The following is an 18,536-nucleotide window of genomic DNA, read 5'->3' as shown; positions in this document are numbered from 1 at the left end:
TCAAATTGTAGAAGTCTCTTTTTCCGAGCCTTAATGATGACAAAGCTAAAGACATGTTGACAGATGAGGAATAAAAAAACATATTTCTAGATGTTTTGATAACACTGAAATCATGTTGTGATTGGTGATAAGTCGATACCAGTGGACACACGAGGACATCAACGCTGAAAACAGATCTATCCAGGTTTGAGCGTCATGGAGACAATCAAACCTGGATAATCTGTTTAAAGACAGTTCAAGATTATGTGGCCAAGCTGGCTGCCTAGTTAATTATTTCAGGGTATAATAGCATGTGGGCGGTCAGTACACAAACAGGCATAACACTATTTCCTTTCCTGCCAAGAAAGTCACTGTAATATGACAGATTTACAAAAGTACTTTTGGCTGACAGATGGCAAATTTGACATTTTGATTTCTCTCAAATGAGCAAATAAGACTGACTGCTGTTCAGAGAAGAACTACCATAATGGCACATTACCATGTGACTCAAACCTACCAAACAATGTTTTACCACTAGCATCCCCTACCGAAGAACACCATGATCATTATTAGAGTGCTAGAAGGACATCATCCAGAACCACAACCATTTGCTTTTACTCATTAATAATACGGAACATGTGGTACATCACTCCTGGCTGTAAAAGCATAAATTAAAGCTTTTGAATGTGGAAAACTCAGCAAATTAAGCCAACAGGGAGATGAGCAGCCTGACTATCTCAAATCAAAGCCAACAGATTTTAAAAACAGATCCTAAGTGTCAAAAGATCTTGTCAGTCACATACCAGCGGCTTTGAGCACGTTTGATTCATACACAAATGTTGAGCTTTTGTTGTAGTTTCGATACCGGTTCTGTAATTCAGTGTCAGTGTCAGTGTCAGTGTACAGGTCATTAACCAAAAATAGTTATCATGCTTCAGTGGCAAGTAACACTTTTTATTTTAATATATTTTTTAAGGCAGATGCTGTACATTAGATTGTGTCGGCCTGACCGTCATAAATATTATATGTGGGTGTATGACTGTGTCTGTTTTGGGTTCCCATATCTCATACAACAAACGTGACCTTACCGATACGGCTGAGCCACAATATGCTTGGATGAAAAACAATTTCTACATATTTGATACCTCATATTGTCTATTTACTCCAAGTCCACCAGAGCCATCGATGTGTGTCAATACAGTTCCCTTTGATGGTGAATTTTCAGACACATTGTCCATTTTATTGAAGATAAAAACACTTGCATTGTTGCCCACTCTCTGTCAAGTAGGCACTAATGCAACCCACATTTAACAAAAAATTACTGTCATTTCTGTTGCGTGCAACTCAACACAAGCTCCTGCGTAATAAAGGTCCATAAACAGATACTTTTCTCTATTGACAGTCCTTCACGGTTTTCATACATCAGCAACTCTTACCCCACAGCCAATCAGTCGGAAGTGATTCAGTTCCTTCGTCTCATGGGCATGGAGGGATCACCCTCAAACAGACACCCAGTGCCGTTAGAGAAAATATGGGTGGATTTTGCTTTGTGTAGGAAGAGTGTAGGTCTACTGTATGCCGTATTCAGTCCTTTAAATTTTAGTAGGCGTCTAGGTTACTTGCATGACTGTGAACGTGGTTCCTCTTTATAGTACTTGGAGACCAGGCTGCCTCCGCCTGTGAACACACTCCCTTCCACATGCAGTTTGTCAGTGACGTGTAGGCGGGTGTCAGTACTCCTATATGAAAACTTGTGGAATTCTGCCCAAAACGTGACGTATAACACAGATGGCGTTGTCTCTTCGTCAGAAGGTAAATTCTAGCTGTTGCCCACCGCCAACAAACCTCGACTGCCAATGATAAACTGCATCAGTCATCAGTTATTTTGCATGCCAAACTGAACTAGCAGATACACTAGGCTGTAGAAAGTGGACTGTGGAAGTACGTAGCCAGAAAATCCAAATCTGGGCAAAGGTGGTGGGTCCCAGTGGTGGGTTGGCTGGGTGGTGTTGAGACGGGACAGGCAAAGGAAACCACCAAGTATGAGACACCTGTCAATTAACCTAACATTCCCATCTTTAAGCCTTAATATCTAAAAATTAGAACTGTAATTTTCAGCCTCAACACTGTGACAAATATAAGTGGTGTTAAATTAACTATTGGAAAGTGTTGACTGTCATTTAGGACAGAATGTGTTTGGTTAAGTCAGGGCTAAATTCTAATGGTGATTAGAGAGCTTTATCTTAAAGGACCAGTGTGTACCCCTGTAGACCCCTTACCTCACCCTCCCCTTCCAAGTGTATAGGAGAACAGACGGTGGGCACAAAACAGGTGATTATAAAGTAATGAAAACATAATTATGAATATTATATTTCATTATTGCCAATAGATCCTCCTAAATGTTACACACTGGACCTTTAAGAAACCTCTATCATTTTCTGTGATGTTTGCTGGTTGGTTTAGTCAAATAACCAACCTACTCATCTCAATAAAATCCTACATCTCCCAAAGACAAAGACATTTTCTCAAGTGATTTAAAAAGCTACGCTCAGAAACTCTGAGACTATATTAAAAGATATTGCATCTGGCAGTGAGCTGAAGGTACTGAATCATCCAACTCTGATCAGCAAAGTAGTTTATATTTCTAGAAAAGGTCAGCAGTTCAGAGCAGGGGTTTATTATTCCTCTAAATCAGAGTGATGTTACAAGGGACTAATCAGGATGATTTTTCCTTTCCTTTTTCTCTTTTCCTGAACTTGATAATCATGACTTTACTCTAAACCCATTCTGATCAGCTTCTCAAAAGGTAACATTACCTGTATGACCCCAAATCACATATGTAGACAGCAGCCCCTTTTATGGCTCAATCAGTGGATGTTTTATGATAATATGCAGATCAGATTCTGTGAGGATCCCACTCCAACATGGTAGTCGGAAACTATTAGTCAGCAGGCTACAAGCACCACTTCACACCTCGAACTGCCCTCCTGTTCAGGGTCTCTTCTGCTACCAATGATGATGCATGTATACTATTTCAATGCACTTTGGGATAAAATGGGTAAAAGGAATTAAAGTCGATCATTTTGTGGAACAAAAGCAAGGGTGGTTGTGAGTTAAAAGCTTTTGATCACTTAGGTCTCAATAGTCTAAAGTGTATTGATGAAAATGGATAAATAGACAATATTTTCTAAATTTATTTGGAAGGACCAGTTGTTGTTCCACCCCTTCAAAATTGGCAATGAAGGGGAAATGAATGTCTTTGACACATGGAAAACACTTCAGGTAGATGCTGTAAGCTAAAGTGTAAAACAAAGTATTTTTCCATCTCCATTCTCAGAAATCATTAACTAAAAGTCCGCCTTGACTCACTCCGCTTCATCTATTTTCAGTCAATACTTTTTGTCCATTTAATTTTAGACAAAAACATTTACCAGCTTTCTCTAAAAGGGCACAAACAAACTCTGCGATTTAACAAGTACCTATAATAGATTCCTCTTTAACAAATACAAGTACCATCCTAGCAAAGCGCCGCAGTGAAGTCAATATTCACAGTTCATTAGGCTTTTCCGACATCAAAAACTCATCCTCTACCAACCAATTATCGGCCAGAAGTGATTAAGTCTCTCCATCTTTCCACTTGCTGGCTTAGAGACGGAAGAGATGGAAAACCCTTAATCTGACACAAAAAACTTCTCTGACCATTTGGGAGCATCTGCAGGTGCACTATTGCTTTCTTTGTGACTTCCAAATACAATTTGTCTTTAAAATTGTGTGGATGACGGAAAAGATTCAGTCCATTACATCTCAGATGCACGTTTCTTGCTTGACTGTGAATGTGGTATCCCTTAGTACTTGGAGCCCAATCGGCCTCCATCTGTGAACACACTCCCTCCCACATGCAGTTTGTCAGTGACGTGTAGGCGGGTGTCAACACCCCTCTGTACAAACTCATGTAATTTTCTCTAACCAAACGTGACATGCGCCACATATGGCGTTGCTCTCCGTCAGAAGGTAGTCTCATCATTGCCCCACACCCAGTTTTGCGCCAAATTATATTTCGAATCACGCAGGTAGATGTTAATGTATTATAACAAATACTCACGATGCAACAGCCCAGATGAGAGGTTGCTTCATTTAGCAAATGACAAACCAGGTTATGTGAATAACATAACTAACTTCATATAAAACAAGATGTTCTCCTATGCAGAACTGAAAGGCAGAACTATTAAGGATGCAATTCAAGATATCCCTTTCATCATAATATTGAATTTGATGAATAGCTTCCGGTTTGGAGGATGCATGTGAAACACCACATACTGGCCTGACCCCAATGTCCACTCAAAGCCCAAAGCGCAAAGTGTTGGACCCTTTGGAAAAGTGAGTAATAGCTGTGTGCTCAATGAAAATGTCAAGAGGTTACACAGGCTCCAAAGTATTTATGAGGATTGAGACTGCATGGTCTGAGAGTACTTAAAACATGAGCTTGGCACTTTTACTGAGTCCGTGTCATATCCACAGGTTTACTTCTCTTTAGTATTCTTGTAATGAGCACACCAAGTTTTATTCTTACCAAGGCATTGATATGCAGATAATTTAGTTATGACAATCACATAATTTCTGCTCCTTCATGACACAAACAGACGTCGAACAATTACCTCTCACCATCTTGACAACAGATCAATTCTAAGAGTGAAATATTTTTTCAGTCCAGTCAGCAACAGGTCAACCAGTACTGGTCTGTGCTGAGTCAGGGACGCTGCTAGTCTGAGATACACAACACCTATGACATCAGATTAGTCTACATGTGCTCAAAGTACAGATTCAGATTTCTTAACTAGCATTAGCACCACACACCAACAGCCCAGTAAAGCCACTCAGTACAGCAACCATCAGCACAGCCATGATACTGATCATATATCGCCCTCTACAGGCATTCACAAGACACTACTCAGGGGTACCTCACTGGTGCTCTAAATAGATAAATTGATAAATTAACCGCTTCATAAAATTCATGTGACTAATGGAGTGTTATGTTCTAGCAGTGGGCATTTCTCTGCTCAATTCAAAATAAAATTGTAGGAAAGACATCTAAGGTAATACAAATCATTTATTTTTCTATTAGCATGTACAAAAAGTCACAGTTCACAATGTGAAAGAGCAGACCCCATGTGGAAACAGTATTTTTAACAAATGCATGCAAAGTTAAAAAAGTGCACAAGCCTAATACATTTCTTACTGATGTGAACAAAGTGGAAACTGCAAAACCTTGCATGCCACTATATCCACAGTGATTACTAAACATTGAACATATGTAAACTTGAAGTGATCAAATCAATTTCTCCAAGTGTCCTCATAATAATGTAAGAAAATCATTAACTGTATAAATGCTAAATCTGGGTATGACTCAAGTATAGAACTGGTTTATTGTTGTGTCTGTGTCAAGTCTGAAAGTGTGGTTAACAACTTAAATACCAGGTGAATAAGTTGGTGACAACAGGCACAGTCCCATAGATGAAAAACACCAGATCAGGCTGGTGATGGTAAAATTTCAGAGGTCAGTTGTGACGACAGGAGTGACCCCATGAATGAGCAATGTTGGACCAAGGTCTTGACTTAACAGGTCCACGTGGTGCAGGTAGGTACAGTAACGGTTTGTGTCTGCTGGGGGGCGGGGCAAATACAGGAAACGCACAGCAGGCTGAGGGGCACTGTGTCTGCGTATCAGATTGTTGACAGCGCAGATGTATTCATCGGTCAGCTGAGCAGCATTATTGGGAAATTGTTGGATACCATCTTCCTTTTCGGCTTCCTCTTCCTCTTGTCTCTCCATCCCCTCCTCATTCTGTGCAAACTCTAGCAGATTTCCTCTCTCTGTTCTTCCTCGTCTCTGCCAGTGCAGGGCCACCACCTGGTCCCATGCCACCATTTGCACCTGAGCTGAGATCCTTAGCTCCTTTAGCATCACCCGAAGCTTTGTCTCCTCCTCTTCCTTCAGGCTGCAACCAGCCTCCACACACAGGAAGAGTCGGAGTCGTGCTTGGCTCCAGGCACGGCTCTCTTGAAGCACGCTGGCCAGCTGTAACAGGAACAGGGAGCAGATGTCCACATAACCGCGCCTGTCTGGTCGAAGTAGATTCAGAGGCCACACGTCAACAAAAGGTCCTGACATTCTTCTGTGGCTCCCAATCTTTTTTCCTGACCCCAAGACCTCGTCCCGGTTGAACTGGTCAAAGTAACGAGCCAGAGTCACATTTTTCCCCATTTTCACAGCATCAGCAATCACTGACACATATTCCTCTTCCTGAAGGTCTTTGGGTTCCTCAGCACCCCGCACATTGGGGAAGAAGGGAGACCGTTGCTCTCGGGGGTCTATGGATGGACTCGCTGTATCCAAGCCATGGCCTGTAGACAGGAGAACTTTACCTTGGAGGTGGTCTTGAGGGGTGCAGTCATCATAGAAACCCAAGACTAGGGTGTTTGGCCTCATTCCGCCTAAATGCAAACAGATGCATCAAATCTGTTATGGATAAGAACTAAGGTTTTTTAAAGTAACACAACCATAGTTCAATGATAGAACACCAACACCACCATACAGCAATAATGCAACCTCGCCTACCGAAGCCTGTGATGAAAAGCAGGTTCTGAACTCCGTGTCGGACAGAATCAGCCAGCGTGAGGTTGACAAAGGCCTTGATGTTTAGATGGTCCACTAGAGACAGCCAGGAGTCATAATGGTTCTGCAGGGGATCAGAGGGCAAGCCATCTGCAGAATCACACCCAAAGACAACATGTGAAATGTGTGGGAGGAGAGAGCCATCTCAGTCCTTCAAGGGCAGCATGTGTTGGTTACCAACGTAAGCAGCATCCTCTGCAAACGACAAAAAGCTGCAGTGTATCTGGGTGTATTCTGTTTGAAGTACAACTGATTAGAGCATACTGAGCATTATAGTTATACAGCAGAAATGTGGCTTACGCTGTAGGTGGTGTTTTATATGTGGATTTTGTTCTCCTCACTGTGAGAACTTAACATTAGAAATAATTGTAAGGGGTAAATTCAAGCTTTCTATGACTTACTTTGAAGACAAAGGCTATAACGACCAACTTTTAAAAACAGCCACCTTTAGTAGCAGTGTGTTTAATACTAAAAAATTTATACATATCTGTCTCCTACCTACACAATTCTTACCCAGTAAACCCAGCTTGACATGTCCCAGTACATAGAGGCCACTCTTCTTCAAGTCATTTATGAAAGTCATGAGACCTGTACAGCTGCGAGGGTTTGCCACTATCAGCAGCACCTGGGGCCTCCAGAACTTCACATGATCCTTACGGACATCCAACATCAACAGGTATTTGCGGACCTGAGTGAATAAAAATGGGGTTACAAAGAGGCATGATGTAGTAATTCATGCAAACGTGCATTATATTGTTGCTTTACGTGAGAAAGATGGCTTTTTTGTGACTGTGCACCTGGTGGAAGATGAGAGCCTGGCTGATGTAGCCCCAGTTGCTGATGGGGCCGAGGTAGTGGATAAGCATCAAGAGCAGCAGCATAAAGGCTATGCTGGCAGATGCATAAATGGCATTGATCAGGAACATCATGACCAGGCTTCCAAGAATGCCCAAAATGCAGGTATGCCATGTAAAACAACGGAATGAGGGTCTAAATTGAAAAAATAACAAATGTCAGTGACAGATTATGGAGTAAAGATGTCCATTTCAACCATGGCTGTGCAAATAAATCCAAAACAGGAATCTTAAATTTACTGCAATATCCTATACTGTACCTGAAGTTTGGTGCAGAAGCCAATTCAAGAGCTAAACAGGCCAGGTTCACAGCAGCATAGACCAACAAGAAGAAGATAGTCACAATACCAGCAATGGTGTTCAATTTACCAGCAAACAGCACCACCTAGTGGAAGGAATAAAGAACATTTAGGTTGAAGCTACACATTTTAAACATTGATCATTCAAATATGTAATAATTCTAGCAAGAACACACACACACACACAGTTACTGAAAACAATATAGCTCTACACAATACACAAGTAGCTTCAAACCTCTGATGTGTCTTGACTCTAATATGAACCACCATTTTACAGCTATACCAAATTACAGCTACACTACACATGCCCTTAACTTTGGGGAAAAAAAGTAGATTAAGAAATATAAACTTTGCTATCTAGTCAATATGCTGACTGCTAAGTAGCATGGTAATAAAATGAAGGATTCACTTACTAGTGTTACAGGACAGTACCCTGCTCTGTCTCCCTGGCAAAACCTTTCAGTCGTCATTGACACATGTTCAGCCAATCTGAAGCTGAGCACGATGATGCACAAAATCTTTTGTACTGCAGTTGTGAAGGATCAGCAGATCCAAATCTGACAGTTACACATTTAGATGCTCAGCTGCTAGTGTATCTGCCTCCAAGCTCTCTTTATTTTTATGTTCACTTAAGGGTAGGGTTGCATTTTTTTTTTACATTTCTATTTACAAAAAACAAAAAAAAACAAAAAACAGTGGCAATATACAGTACAATGGTAATGATTATGCAATTCCAACAATTGTGGACTAGGTATATAATTAAGTACAGATTGTTCAAACTTTGTCCACTTTAACTTCCTAATTACTGACAGACAAATTCTGTTAGTTTTACACATTAGCAAGGACAATGTAAACCACAAGACAAACAAACAATTAGGGTGTAAATGGCATTTTTCACCTTCATTTGTTATTCAATATCAATTTAATGTTGTACTACTGCCCTTTACTGCTGTCCTTTTTTCTTCAGCTATCAATAAGGGGTTATGGGTAGCAGTTAATTTATAACGGTAAAAAATGTCCATTTGAAGAGTGGCTAAACAACCACTTTACAGGGCAAAATTTGGAACTAGGTCATTGATCTAAGGTGAGCAAATTAAACAGTAAGGGATTGAAGGTGCAGGCAAGGCACCTGACTCTGTTTGAGCTTTAGAAGAACTCAAGTAGAGAATAAACTTTATGCAGAAAACTAACAGCTTCTCATATGCAGTGTACTATCCTACCTGCACAAGTAACCAGGAGACAAGCACCGAGGCCCAGGGGTTCCCACTCTGAGATGTTTTCCTCGCCAGAGCCAGGACACCACCTGTAGAGATTTAAAACATTAACAAAAGCAAAGCCTCACTGCCTTATATTGCTCATGGTCCTAAATCAGATAAACAACTGAGTCATCCTGCACTAGTCCTTACACCAAACACACAATGAGAGGATTTTTTTTCCCTCCTGAGAAAGTCAACACTTCAAGCCATCTGTTGTCAAACGATGCTGTCCAAATTAACATGCCTCCACTAGAAAAACGAGACATGATGAAATTAATAACAAGTGTCAGTTTCTCACATTTGAGATGGAGGCCTCTTCCAACAGATGGCTGATTATTAAAATGTTGACTCAGCTTTACAGAAGACCAGCTGGAGTTGGATATGCTTTCATATACTCTGGATCAACTATTTAGCCCTGATCATAACCTGAACAAGCCACATTAGTAATTAAATCCTGTTCACCACAGAAATGGTCAGAGGCCAAATCAGCTAAAACTCCAATAAACAAATAATTTGCTGCTCTTTGATATGTAATTCTTAATGTTGGGGACAACAGGCAAAACCATTTCCAAACATTGGGCAAAGGGCCACCTGTTCCATAACCTCACCAAACAGGTTGTCTTTGGACAGGGCATACAGGACCCGGGAGGCTCCTATTAGGTTACTCATGGCAGCTGACACGGTGGAGGAGTAAACACCAATTGTTACCAGGGGCGGCCATATATTGAGGTCTCGCAGGAAACTGTAGTCTTTTTGGAGAAGGTGACTAAGGATAATGGATAAAACCCCAAATGAAATGAGTCAATTACTTCAGCAGAATATCAGCAGACATATGCAAATATGCATAACTTAAATGCAAATCATTTTCATTAAACCCTAACCCTTTCATTAAATATTCACGTGACCAGTGTTAAGAGTAATTTTTCTATGATCAGATTTTGAAGTCATAATCAGACACTATGGCAAATAAAAACTTTTAGTTTTATCTATTTCAGTTTGCTTGACTGTGTGTCTGACCGGTCACAGGTCCATGCAGCCAGCAGACTAAGGAAATTGTATGTGATGAAAGTTATAAGAACAGCTGCAAGCGTTCCTCTTGGGATGGAATAGCTGGGGTTTTTCAGGTCACCTGGAAAACACATGACAAAAGTTTCTTCTTAGTTTTCTTCTAAGTTCACACATATTGCGTCTTAAATCAGGGGCTGGACTCACAACAGTCCACATTTCTAGACCCGTTTTAATCAGTTGTTAAAAGGCTCTACTCCAAATCTTGCTGAGAAGTACCACTTTCTTTTGCCCAAGTTTGAAGAATAAAAATAATGTAACCTTTGCATTCCTCAATATCTTATAATCCATAATGTGCCATGGGTCAATTGTTTCATGGTCCAATCAGGGTGTCATTGCGTGTCGTCCCACATCTCTCTCCCCCATTTCCTATCTTCAGCTATCTCTATCAAAGTGTAAAAAGCCACAAAAATATAAAATAAAAAATAAATTAAAAAACAGAGTCATATGTGGCTCCAGAGCTGTAAGGTTGCTTACCCCTGAGCTAGGAATTAATATGCTTTGTGTTTTGTGTTGTAGGATCCAGCCCCTGAACTGGGACAAAGCTATGGGTTCCTTCCTTCCTGAAGTGACAACTAAAACAGGACTATTTATTGTTTATTGTTATTTTAACATCATCTTACCTGACATGTTGGAGCCTGCCATAATTCCAGTGCAGCCATTGAACATGACAGCAAACACTGTGGCAAAACTCATCATGGTACCAGTGGTGTAGTCTACTGTGTAACTGGCTAGAAGGAATGACAGGAGGATGGATCAATCAGTATCACTTATGCAAGATTGGGGAACTTTTGAGATTTCTAACATTAATTCTTTTTTTGTTTCTTCATAAATAATAAAAGTCTCTAATTAACAAACAAGAACTAAGATTACAAAGCCTGTTCTTTCCATTGAGGTCTAACACTAGAAATACGCTTAAGATTATAAAAGCATATAAAATGCCGGACCATGACATCAGACATGCTCAACACTCACGCAATAGGTTGCCCTCCAGGGTGCGGAGCTGAAAGCCAGAATAATTAGCACTGTTCAGGCTGGTACTGTTGAGAACAGACCTTTCTGGCACAATCACCACAATGGGCCCCACAATGAAAAAACTAATGAAGATTGAAGCCAGGACTGTCACGACTATGATGAAGATAATGAAGGTTGCTTTAGCATAGATGTGGGCTCCCACCTGTAATGACAAACCAGGCAGCAAAGGGAGTCTTGTAAAATACCAGCCATAAATTTTTCTAATTGATATTTGCTGTCTGAAATTCAAGAAAAACATCCTGACCTTTTCTTTAGCACCACCATCACGCCAAAACGTACATGTATATACAAGATCAACTTAAGTCCTGATGACAAAGTATCTTAAATTAAAAAATATAAAATGAAAACAATGAATTCTCACCAAGCAAACAACGAAACACAGAAAGAGCAGGGCAGTGCCATAAAGCAGAGCCCACCAGTATCCTGAAGGCAACACCTGATAGAGACCTGCAACAGCTGCAGCACCGTCTGAGGGACAGTAAAACAGGGTTAATTAATATAGCAACACTCAAATGCTTGTATTTCCAACCACTTTCTAATGGACCTTACCTTCTGGGATGCCAAAGTTAGCCATGATAGCCTCGACAAGACCCAAAACGTAGAGAGCACTGCCGCACACATTGGCAAAGAAAAACATGATGCCAATGCTGCCGCCGAACTCTGGACCCAGGGCTCGGCTGATCATGTCTAGGGATCCAGGTTAAGGAATATCTGACTCGACTTTCATAAATGTAAACCAACTAAGACTGGATTCAATATCTCACTTTATTGAAGATCAACCACTGGTGAACACAGATTTAGACCACGACCCACCCTGTGCCCATAGTGAATAAAGCAGATAATGGGGACAAATTAAGAGCAGGAAAATGTTTTGTCAATCCATTAGTCCGGCTTAAACACAGACACCCAGGAGAGGCTTTTATACTACAACATAAGTCTCTCTCAGCAGTAAAGGATACAATATGCACCTCCAGCGTCTAAAGCCCCATTGGTGGAGATGGCACAGACAGAAAGCACAGTCATTGTGATGATCAGGTAGGCCACCAGGAACATGACAACGGCCTCGTAGAGCCCTGCTTGACCCACAACAAATCCTGCAGGAGGAAATCTAATTCATAATGTAGTCTAATGTTTACCTCAGGCCTGCAGCATTATTTGTGTTTGCAATGTATCATGTAGGAACTTTTTTCTACTGATGTATGCCATTATTTACATTATGGACACAACAGATGGAATAAAGCAGTGCTAAGATGAGTAGCTGATTAATGGATTAGCTGGTGGTTCAACAACAGAACAGAAAATTGTCAATGAAATCTATTTATTTTTTCCAATCATTTCTTATAAAAACTGTCAAACATTGTATCCTTAATTAAAAAAGTGCTGCTTATCGCGCTGTAAACTGAATATATTTGGATTTTGGACAGTTCATTTGAACAAACCAAGTAACTATTAAAAGAGGTCCCTTGGGAAACTGTGAGGGTTAACATTAAATTAACTAATGATACAAAATAACTGTCAGATTAATCTAAGGAATAATGTTAGCCAAGTTACAATCCTTTACCAATAATTGCTTATACTTTGACACATTTTAAACTGTTATTAGTATTTCATCAAGACTCTGAGGGATGCAACCACATGTTAGCATCGACCTAGCTAAGTTAACTGCTAACCAGGGGTAAAATGAGTTTTTTTTTTTTTTGTATTTTAATTAATTCTAATATGTTCTTTTCATATTTATTTATTTTAAGATAACCGATTTCAGGCACTTTATACCCACCAATCCTCAGAAACACAACGACGCTAAACATAGACAGTAAAGTCGGCATGACCACGCCAAACACCACTCCGAGCTTGCGGGCTGTTTTTTCCTTGGACCGTCGGCCGTGTTTGCCCGCCGTGGCCCCTCTCTGTGGTCTGGACACATCTTTCGGCTCCGGGCCGCTGGTGCTGGTCAGTCGGTAATGGAGGAGAGGAGTCTTTTCTGACATGGCGGTTGAGTTTGCGTACACACAGCTCGCCGGCGTCAACTGAAGACCAGCTTCAACCGCACGTGCTCAATTGGCGTCAAACGTCAGCGTTCCTGTAGCTATGGTGAAATGTGCCAACGTTCGAATCGGCGCTTAGCTACCGGGGTGGCCGTCATTCACCTGGGCACCACCTTGCGCGGGTAATGGCGGTGTGTTAATGGGCAGAATGACGTCGCTTCCTGTAATTGTCTCTTCCAATCAGTTTATTCTTGTAGTTGCTGTGATCGATGTCCAGAAACTGTTGTACATTTATTTTAGATTTGCGCATATGTGAAGAATTTCTGTCCAAAATGTTATTGTTGAAAATATTTATGAAGATTTTTTTCTTGCTTTGGAAGAAGGATTTTTGGGTCTCCTGTTAAAATGTGTAGTTACAGAAGAACATGTGTGTGTATGATTAATGCATTGACAGTATATTTAAGGATTATTCTTATCATTTTACTTGCCAAATTCCACATGCACATGTAAATTTACTTTCTTCATCAGGGAGTTCAAACAATATATTTATTCAGTTCAACACACACAAAACAAAAAGCAATTAAAACTTTAGCAGCCTGTACTAGGCTATATAATAAAGATTTAGCAATATATCTTTCTTTTTATATATATATATAATATTATATATATTTTTATTCTCTTATATGATTCTTATTTCTTTGTTAGTACATCCATACATATAAACGGTCTTTATTATGAGAAATAAAGAGAAAAGAAATTCTTTATATCTACAGACAGCAGCTGTCCTATAAACTAAAAATATGATAACCTGCCTACTGAACTAACTAACCAAATAAATAAATTATTAATCCAATAAATTGTTCTATGAAATCAGTTCATTGCATTATTTTAAAAAGGTTTTGTATCATAAACAGCATTTGTATTAATATACAGTTTAGCAAAAATGTCCTCCTAAATGCAAAATCTGGATATTTGTATCACCAATTAAGGAGCAAAACTGGCCACGTGATCATGCTCCACAACCTCTGACCAACAAAAACTGCCTTCCTATCGTACATTCATCTGTCCATCATAGCAGTCCTATTGCTGTCTTTCATTTCCCAGTACTTCTCCAGCTGTAGTCCCTCTTAATGACCAGCAGAGAAGGGTGTATTTCTACTTTTCCACTCTTAAAGAGTGTGAGTCTACCCGTCACAATATACAAGCAGATGATAAATTTTTAGAAAGGCAACAAGGTGAGGATAAAATCCAGGTCACTCCGGCTGTTGCTCTGGTGGATTTTCCTTCTTCTTTTATTGACCTGGGGCCGCAGTTGAACTCATCCCACCTGTTTATGAAGAACATCACTGAAGTTGTTCTTGTGTCACTGTGAAGTGCATCTGTCCTCCAGGTCAACCATGAACCGCTCCAGCTTGCCTGAGACCAGTTTGTTGTAGCTCACCAGGAATGTGCTCAGACTCTGGGTGCTTCCAGGAACACAAGACAGTCCTGGACTAACCGCTGGCCCCTGCTGGTTCAAACAGGAAATAACACTGAAGGTGGATTCAAAACGAAAGTGAGAAAAGGAAATTAAATCAGAAAGAAGGGGTGACATAACACCCTAAATGGGTTTCAATAATGGCTTCCATCCAGTCCTTGACAACAGAAATCTGCAAAATAACCTTCCAAATTGTAGGATTATGTAAGACACAGATCAAAGGGCATCCATCTTGCAATCTCTCACTGGGAAAGTATGCACCGCTATCTTCTTCGTGTCCTGAGGAAGGAAGGCTTGGGGTCACACAACATAACATCATCACTCCAGAGGACCAGATAATCCAGAAAGCCAAAGATTTATGAGAAACCAGGATATTTCCACACCAGAGGAAACCGATAATGCCTCTGAATGAGATGCAGACCAGTGAGAGAGAAGCCCATCAACACGTTTTCACTCACTTTGTGTGAACGTTCATCATCACACTAATGAATTTTACATGGCTCTGTTTGTTGTGATGTGTTTGTGTGTGAGTGGCGAAGACAGACTGAGCCCAGTTAGCCTTGATCTGGTTATTTGCAGGTCAAAAGGCATCCACGTAAAAATCGAAAGTGGAAGCTCCATAGAAGCCAAGGTTGTTTCAAAGGTATTTCATTGTCTATATTGATGTGTTTGGACCTCCTTAACAGTTAAATATTGTTTTTTTAATGGCTGTATGTATCAAAGACATCCAGACATGTTTGCAACCAAATTTATAGCAATCTTAACCCCGTCATTTACACTCCTTTTGACCAACAAATCACCAAAATCAGTCCGTACTGGGAGTGCGTATGTGCTTGTTCGCATGCAGTTTATGTCAGTGTGACTGCTTCTTACACTCAGCTGAAGATGTGTGAGGATGAGCAGGTAGTTGCTGATGTTGTGCTCCAGTCTCTGAAGTAGCGAAGTGGCGCATTCTGTCTGGCTTAGGGCCCTCACACCCTCCACACCTTCAATAAGAAGCCTCAAGGATGCTACGATGTCTCCTCTCTTCTCCTGGTGCTGCAGTAACACAAACACACACATACAGAAAAAGAAAAGCAATGAAAGATATTAATAACCCACCAAAACCAACAGTAAGCGAATAAGAAATCCATTGTGGTCGAGGATTCTGGACTCATACATGTGCCAACATACTGATTTGTTTCCCCAAGATGCTACATGAAGCTCGGTGCAGGGTAGCTGAAGTGGTGTGGAGAGGGCCGTCAAGCCATTACAGTTACTCTGCAATGGAAGAGACAGGTGACAGAGGCCGGACAAATAGGTGGACTACAGACAGACAGACAAAGAGGATTAAATATGGCAGGAGGAAAGAGAGTCAGGGAAATGTTGGGAAAGACTTATCCTCACCAGTGCACTCTCCATCCCTGCCACAATATTCATAACCCTCCTGGCGCCTTTATTACACAAAAAATCTATGGGTTTGGTCTCAGCATCCCACACCTCAGAGGCTACCACACATAGCAGCAGGAGTCCTGGACAAACACATAAATACAGGTTCCACAAGCCAGCTTATTTAGCTTACAACGAGTGCATTAAAAATCCTCATAAGTCAAACTTTTTAGGCTCACTACTCACTGCTTAACGCCATGCCCTGCTTGGCAGCTCCTGATGAATCCACATTTGTTCCATTAAGAAATGTGCCAGGTGGAAAATGCCCCGTGTCCACTGTAGAGGAGCTGTGTGTCCTTTTTGTCTTCTCACCACTTGATTTCCCACCTTCTCATTCAGTAGTGGGAAGTGCGAGTGTTATCTAGCCTGAGAGCAGGATGCGCTCCAACTTCCCTGCTGCGCAGCATAACAAAATGTTATAGACTGAAAATGGCATTTCATTGATATTAGTGGGACTATTTGGCTTCTTGTTTGGACAGAGCTAGCATTTCAGAGCATTCAGGGGACAGCATGCTTGCTGACAAAAAGGTTAATGATTTATTATTGTGAAAGACTACATTTACACAGCTGACATCAAATCCAGTCACTACTGCTGGAGGCTATTTACTTTTTGTCAAGGTTTGTGCTGGCCAATAGAGGTAGCAGCTTGGGTTCATAATATTCACAAAATTGATGTCAGAGGGAGCCACACACGCACACACACACACACACATACAACGTGTGGGTGTGTGTAAGCTGCATGTGGGTGTGTAGCCTGGTGACTTAACTGTGTGTGACATAATTCAACTACAAGACTTGGAAATAGTGTTTTTTTTAAAAAAGGTTTTTAGACACCCACAATCAGAAGGTTGTTAATGTAGAAACAAGCCAGATTTTTTTCCATATTTATATTCACAAAGGATAAAGTCCAAACTGTGCCAAGATTTTTATTTTGTAACTTTTTGTAATAATTTTGTACATTTTGACTAGGCTGCTCCATATGATCTCACAGGCGTGTGGTGAGGACAAGGTGAAATCACTGCCAACGTGATTAGCCATCCGCGGATCATTTAATAGCTTACCTCTCCTCTCTGTGTTTATCACCCGGGAGGAGAGGTGAACAAGCGGACTTCACCCGGATACATTGCAATCATCCATCGGGTCGTAATGTCTGCGGGGCGCAGCTGGAAGACGCTGTGGCGCTCCAATTCAATTGACATGTCGGGGGTTGAGGAGGTATAATAACTGTCAAAGACATGGATAAGAGAAAACATGGGGGAATGCACCATCCATCCTCATTTCAGACACACGTGTTCACCCCCTTTACCCCTGCCTGGACAGTGAATGAGCCCCTGCCCTCTCCTATTTGCGCCCAAGCGGTTTATGCGTGCCATGATTAAGGCTCATGACGTCTAATATTAGACCCCAAGAGTGAGTGTGTGTGCGTGTGTGTGTTGTCACATAAGGAGAGAGAGAGAGAGAGAGAGAGAGAGAGAGAGAGAGAGAGAGAGAGAGAGAGAGAGGGAGATGCAGAGGGAGAGAGCATGAACACTAAACACATGTTTTCTTTTTCTCCCTCCAAACCTCCTCCTATCACTGCACACAATCTCGACCGCCGGTAATTAAGACGAATGTGCGCCGCGGCTCCGCAGATAATGATCGGAGCGCCTGCATTTCTGCACACAAGGAGAAAACTGCGGGCCATGGCACTGACGGTACCCGCATTGCATCACGGACACGACACCCGGTACCCCGCTGTCTCCCTCCCACCTCAACTGGAGCCGACGAGGAGACTGTATAGCATCTCATCATAGAGTTTCTTTACCTCACAACCCCATGCAGCCGCGCTCTCGGACGACTGGCTGTTGTCGCTCCTGGTCTCCAAAGCCAGTCAGCAGCTGCGTGCTCCGCTGTGCGCTGCTCTGGAGGCGCAAAACCGGTAATTACGCGCAGTGTTGACAACTTTGGCGCGGTGCTGTATGGATTGTGCATCAGCTACAGGCCAGTCTCTGGGATCTACTGAGATTTTCCTCTGGTGGAGTGAAGTGTGATCCCCGGGGGTCATCCGCTGCCCGATCACATTATCGATAAAGTGTGCGCTGCAACCTGTAGCTGCGTGCCCATTTTTTCAGTCATCGTTCCGCCAAGGCGCAATGGAGGGACACAGCTGACGGTTCTGAATCCGTAGCCCGAGGAGGAGAGAAGAAAAAAGAGGAGGAAGGCAGACTCAGGGGAAACCGTAAGTATGCTGCGTCCTGACAAGATGGATTTTTTTTTCTCTCTCCAAAGTGGCAAATTCGTGTGTGTCGCCTGAACTTTGTGCATATCTGGCTCAAGGGCAAATGGTAATTGAAGGTCTGATTGGATTGTGGTGTGTTTTTTGTTATTCTGGTGTCATTTTGTGGTTATTGCCGAGTATTTTCTCACAGCTGTAGACAACAGAATGAATGACAATTGAGAAACTTGCCACACAAAACAAAAGGAGGTACAGGTGGTTGTACATCCT

At 41.5% G+C, this 18,536-nt stretch overlaps 3 protein-coding genes across 6 annotated transcripts in view; 1 reads left to right on the top strand and 2 right to left on the bottom strand.

Moving 5' to 3' along the window:
• Positions 1-5,067: 5,067 nt before the first annotated feature.
• LOC127370418 (solute carrier family 12 member 9-like) lies at positions 5,068-13,560 on the bottom strand. The gene is made up of 14 exons (XM_051412439.1): positions 12,939-13,560; positions 12,121-12,255; positions 11,711-11,848; positions 11,523-11,629; positions 11,102-11,303; positions 10,750-10,857; positions 10,079-10,190; positions 9,670-9,827; positions 9,026-9,108; positions 7,767-7,891; positions 7,450-7,642; positions 7,166-7,340; positions 6,596-6,742; positions 5,068-6,471 (listed from the first exon to the last, which is right to left on the bottom strand). The coding sequence occupies exons 1-14, from the start codon at positions 13,147-13,149 to the stop codon at positions 5,528-5,530; spliced, it is 2,838 nt and encodes a 945-aa protein (XP_051268399.1). The 5' UTR covers positions 13,150-13,560; the 3' UTR covers positions 5,068-5,527.
• Positions 13,561-13,678: 118 nt separating this feature from the next.
• On the bottom strand, positions 13,679-17,947 carry thpo (thrombopoietin). Of its 4 annotated transcripts, XM_051412516.1 has the most exons (7): positions 17,856-17,945; positions 17,113-17,275; positions 16,238-16,447; positions 16,010-16,134; positions 15,797-15,928; positions 15,497-15,661; positions 13,679-14,656 (listed from the first exon to the last, which is right to left on the bottom strand). In XM_051412516.1, the coding sequence occupies exons 3-7, from the start codon at positions 16,248-16,250 to the stop codon at positions 14,510-14,512; spliced, it is 582 nt and encodes a 193-aa protein (XP_051268476.1). In that variant the 5' UTR covers positions 16,251-16,447; positions 17,113-17,275; positions 17,856-17,945; the 3' UTR covers positions 13,679-14,509. The 4 variants fall into 4 exon arrangements, with proteins under 4 accessions (XP_051268476.1, XP_051268466.1, XP_051268492.1 ...); XM_051412506.1 differs by lacking the exon at positions 17,113-17,275 and having other exon boundaries at positions 17,856-17,947; XM_051412532.1 differs by lacking the exons at positions 17,113-17,275; positions 17,856-17,945 and having other exon boundaries at positions 15,797-15,883; positions 16,238-17,095.
• Positions 17,948-18,055: 108 nt separating this feature from the next.
• clcn2a (chloride channel, voltage-sensitive 2a) overlaps positions 18,056-18,536 on the top strand; it is a 44,025-nt gene continuing 43,544 nt past the window's right edge. Inside the window, exon 1 of the mRNA XM_051412400.1 lies at positions 18,056-18,269. The gene's annotated coding sequence lies outside the window, so the exon portion shown is untranslated. The remainder of the gene's footprint in view (positions 18,270-18,536) is intronic.

Source organism: Dicentrarchus labrax, unplaced genomic scaffold (assembly GCF_905237075.1).
Source record: "Dicentrarchus labrax unplaced genomic scaffold, dlabrax2021, whole genome shotgun sequence".
In the NCBI taxonomy this organism is placed as follows: domain Eukaryota; kingdom Metazoa; phylum Chordata; class Actinopteri; family Moronidae; genus Dicentrarchus; species Dicentrarchus labrax.
The sequence above is the reverse complement of the archived record's forward strand: the minus strand, read 5'-3'. Positions and strand labels throughout refer to the sequence as shown.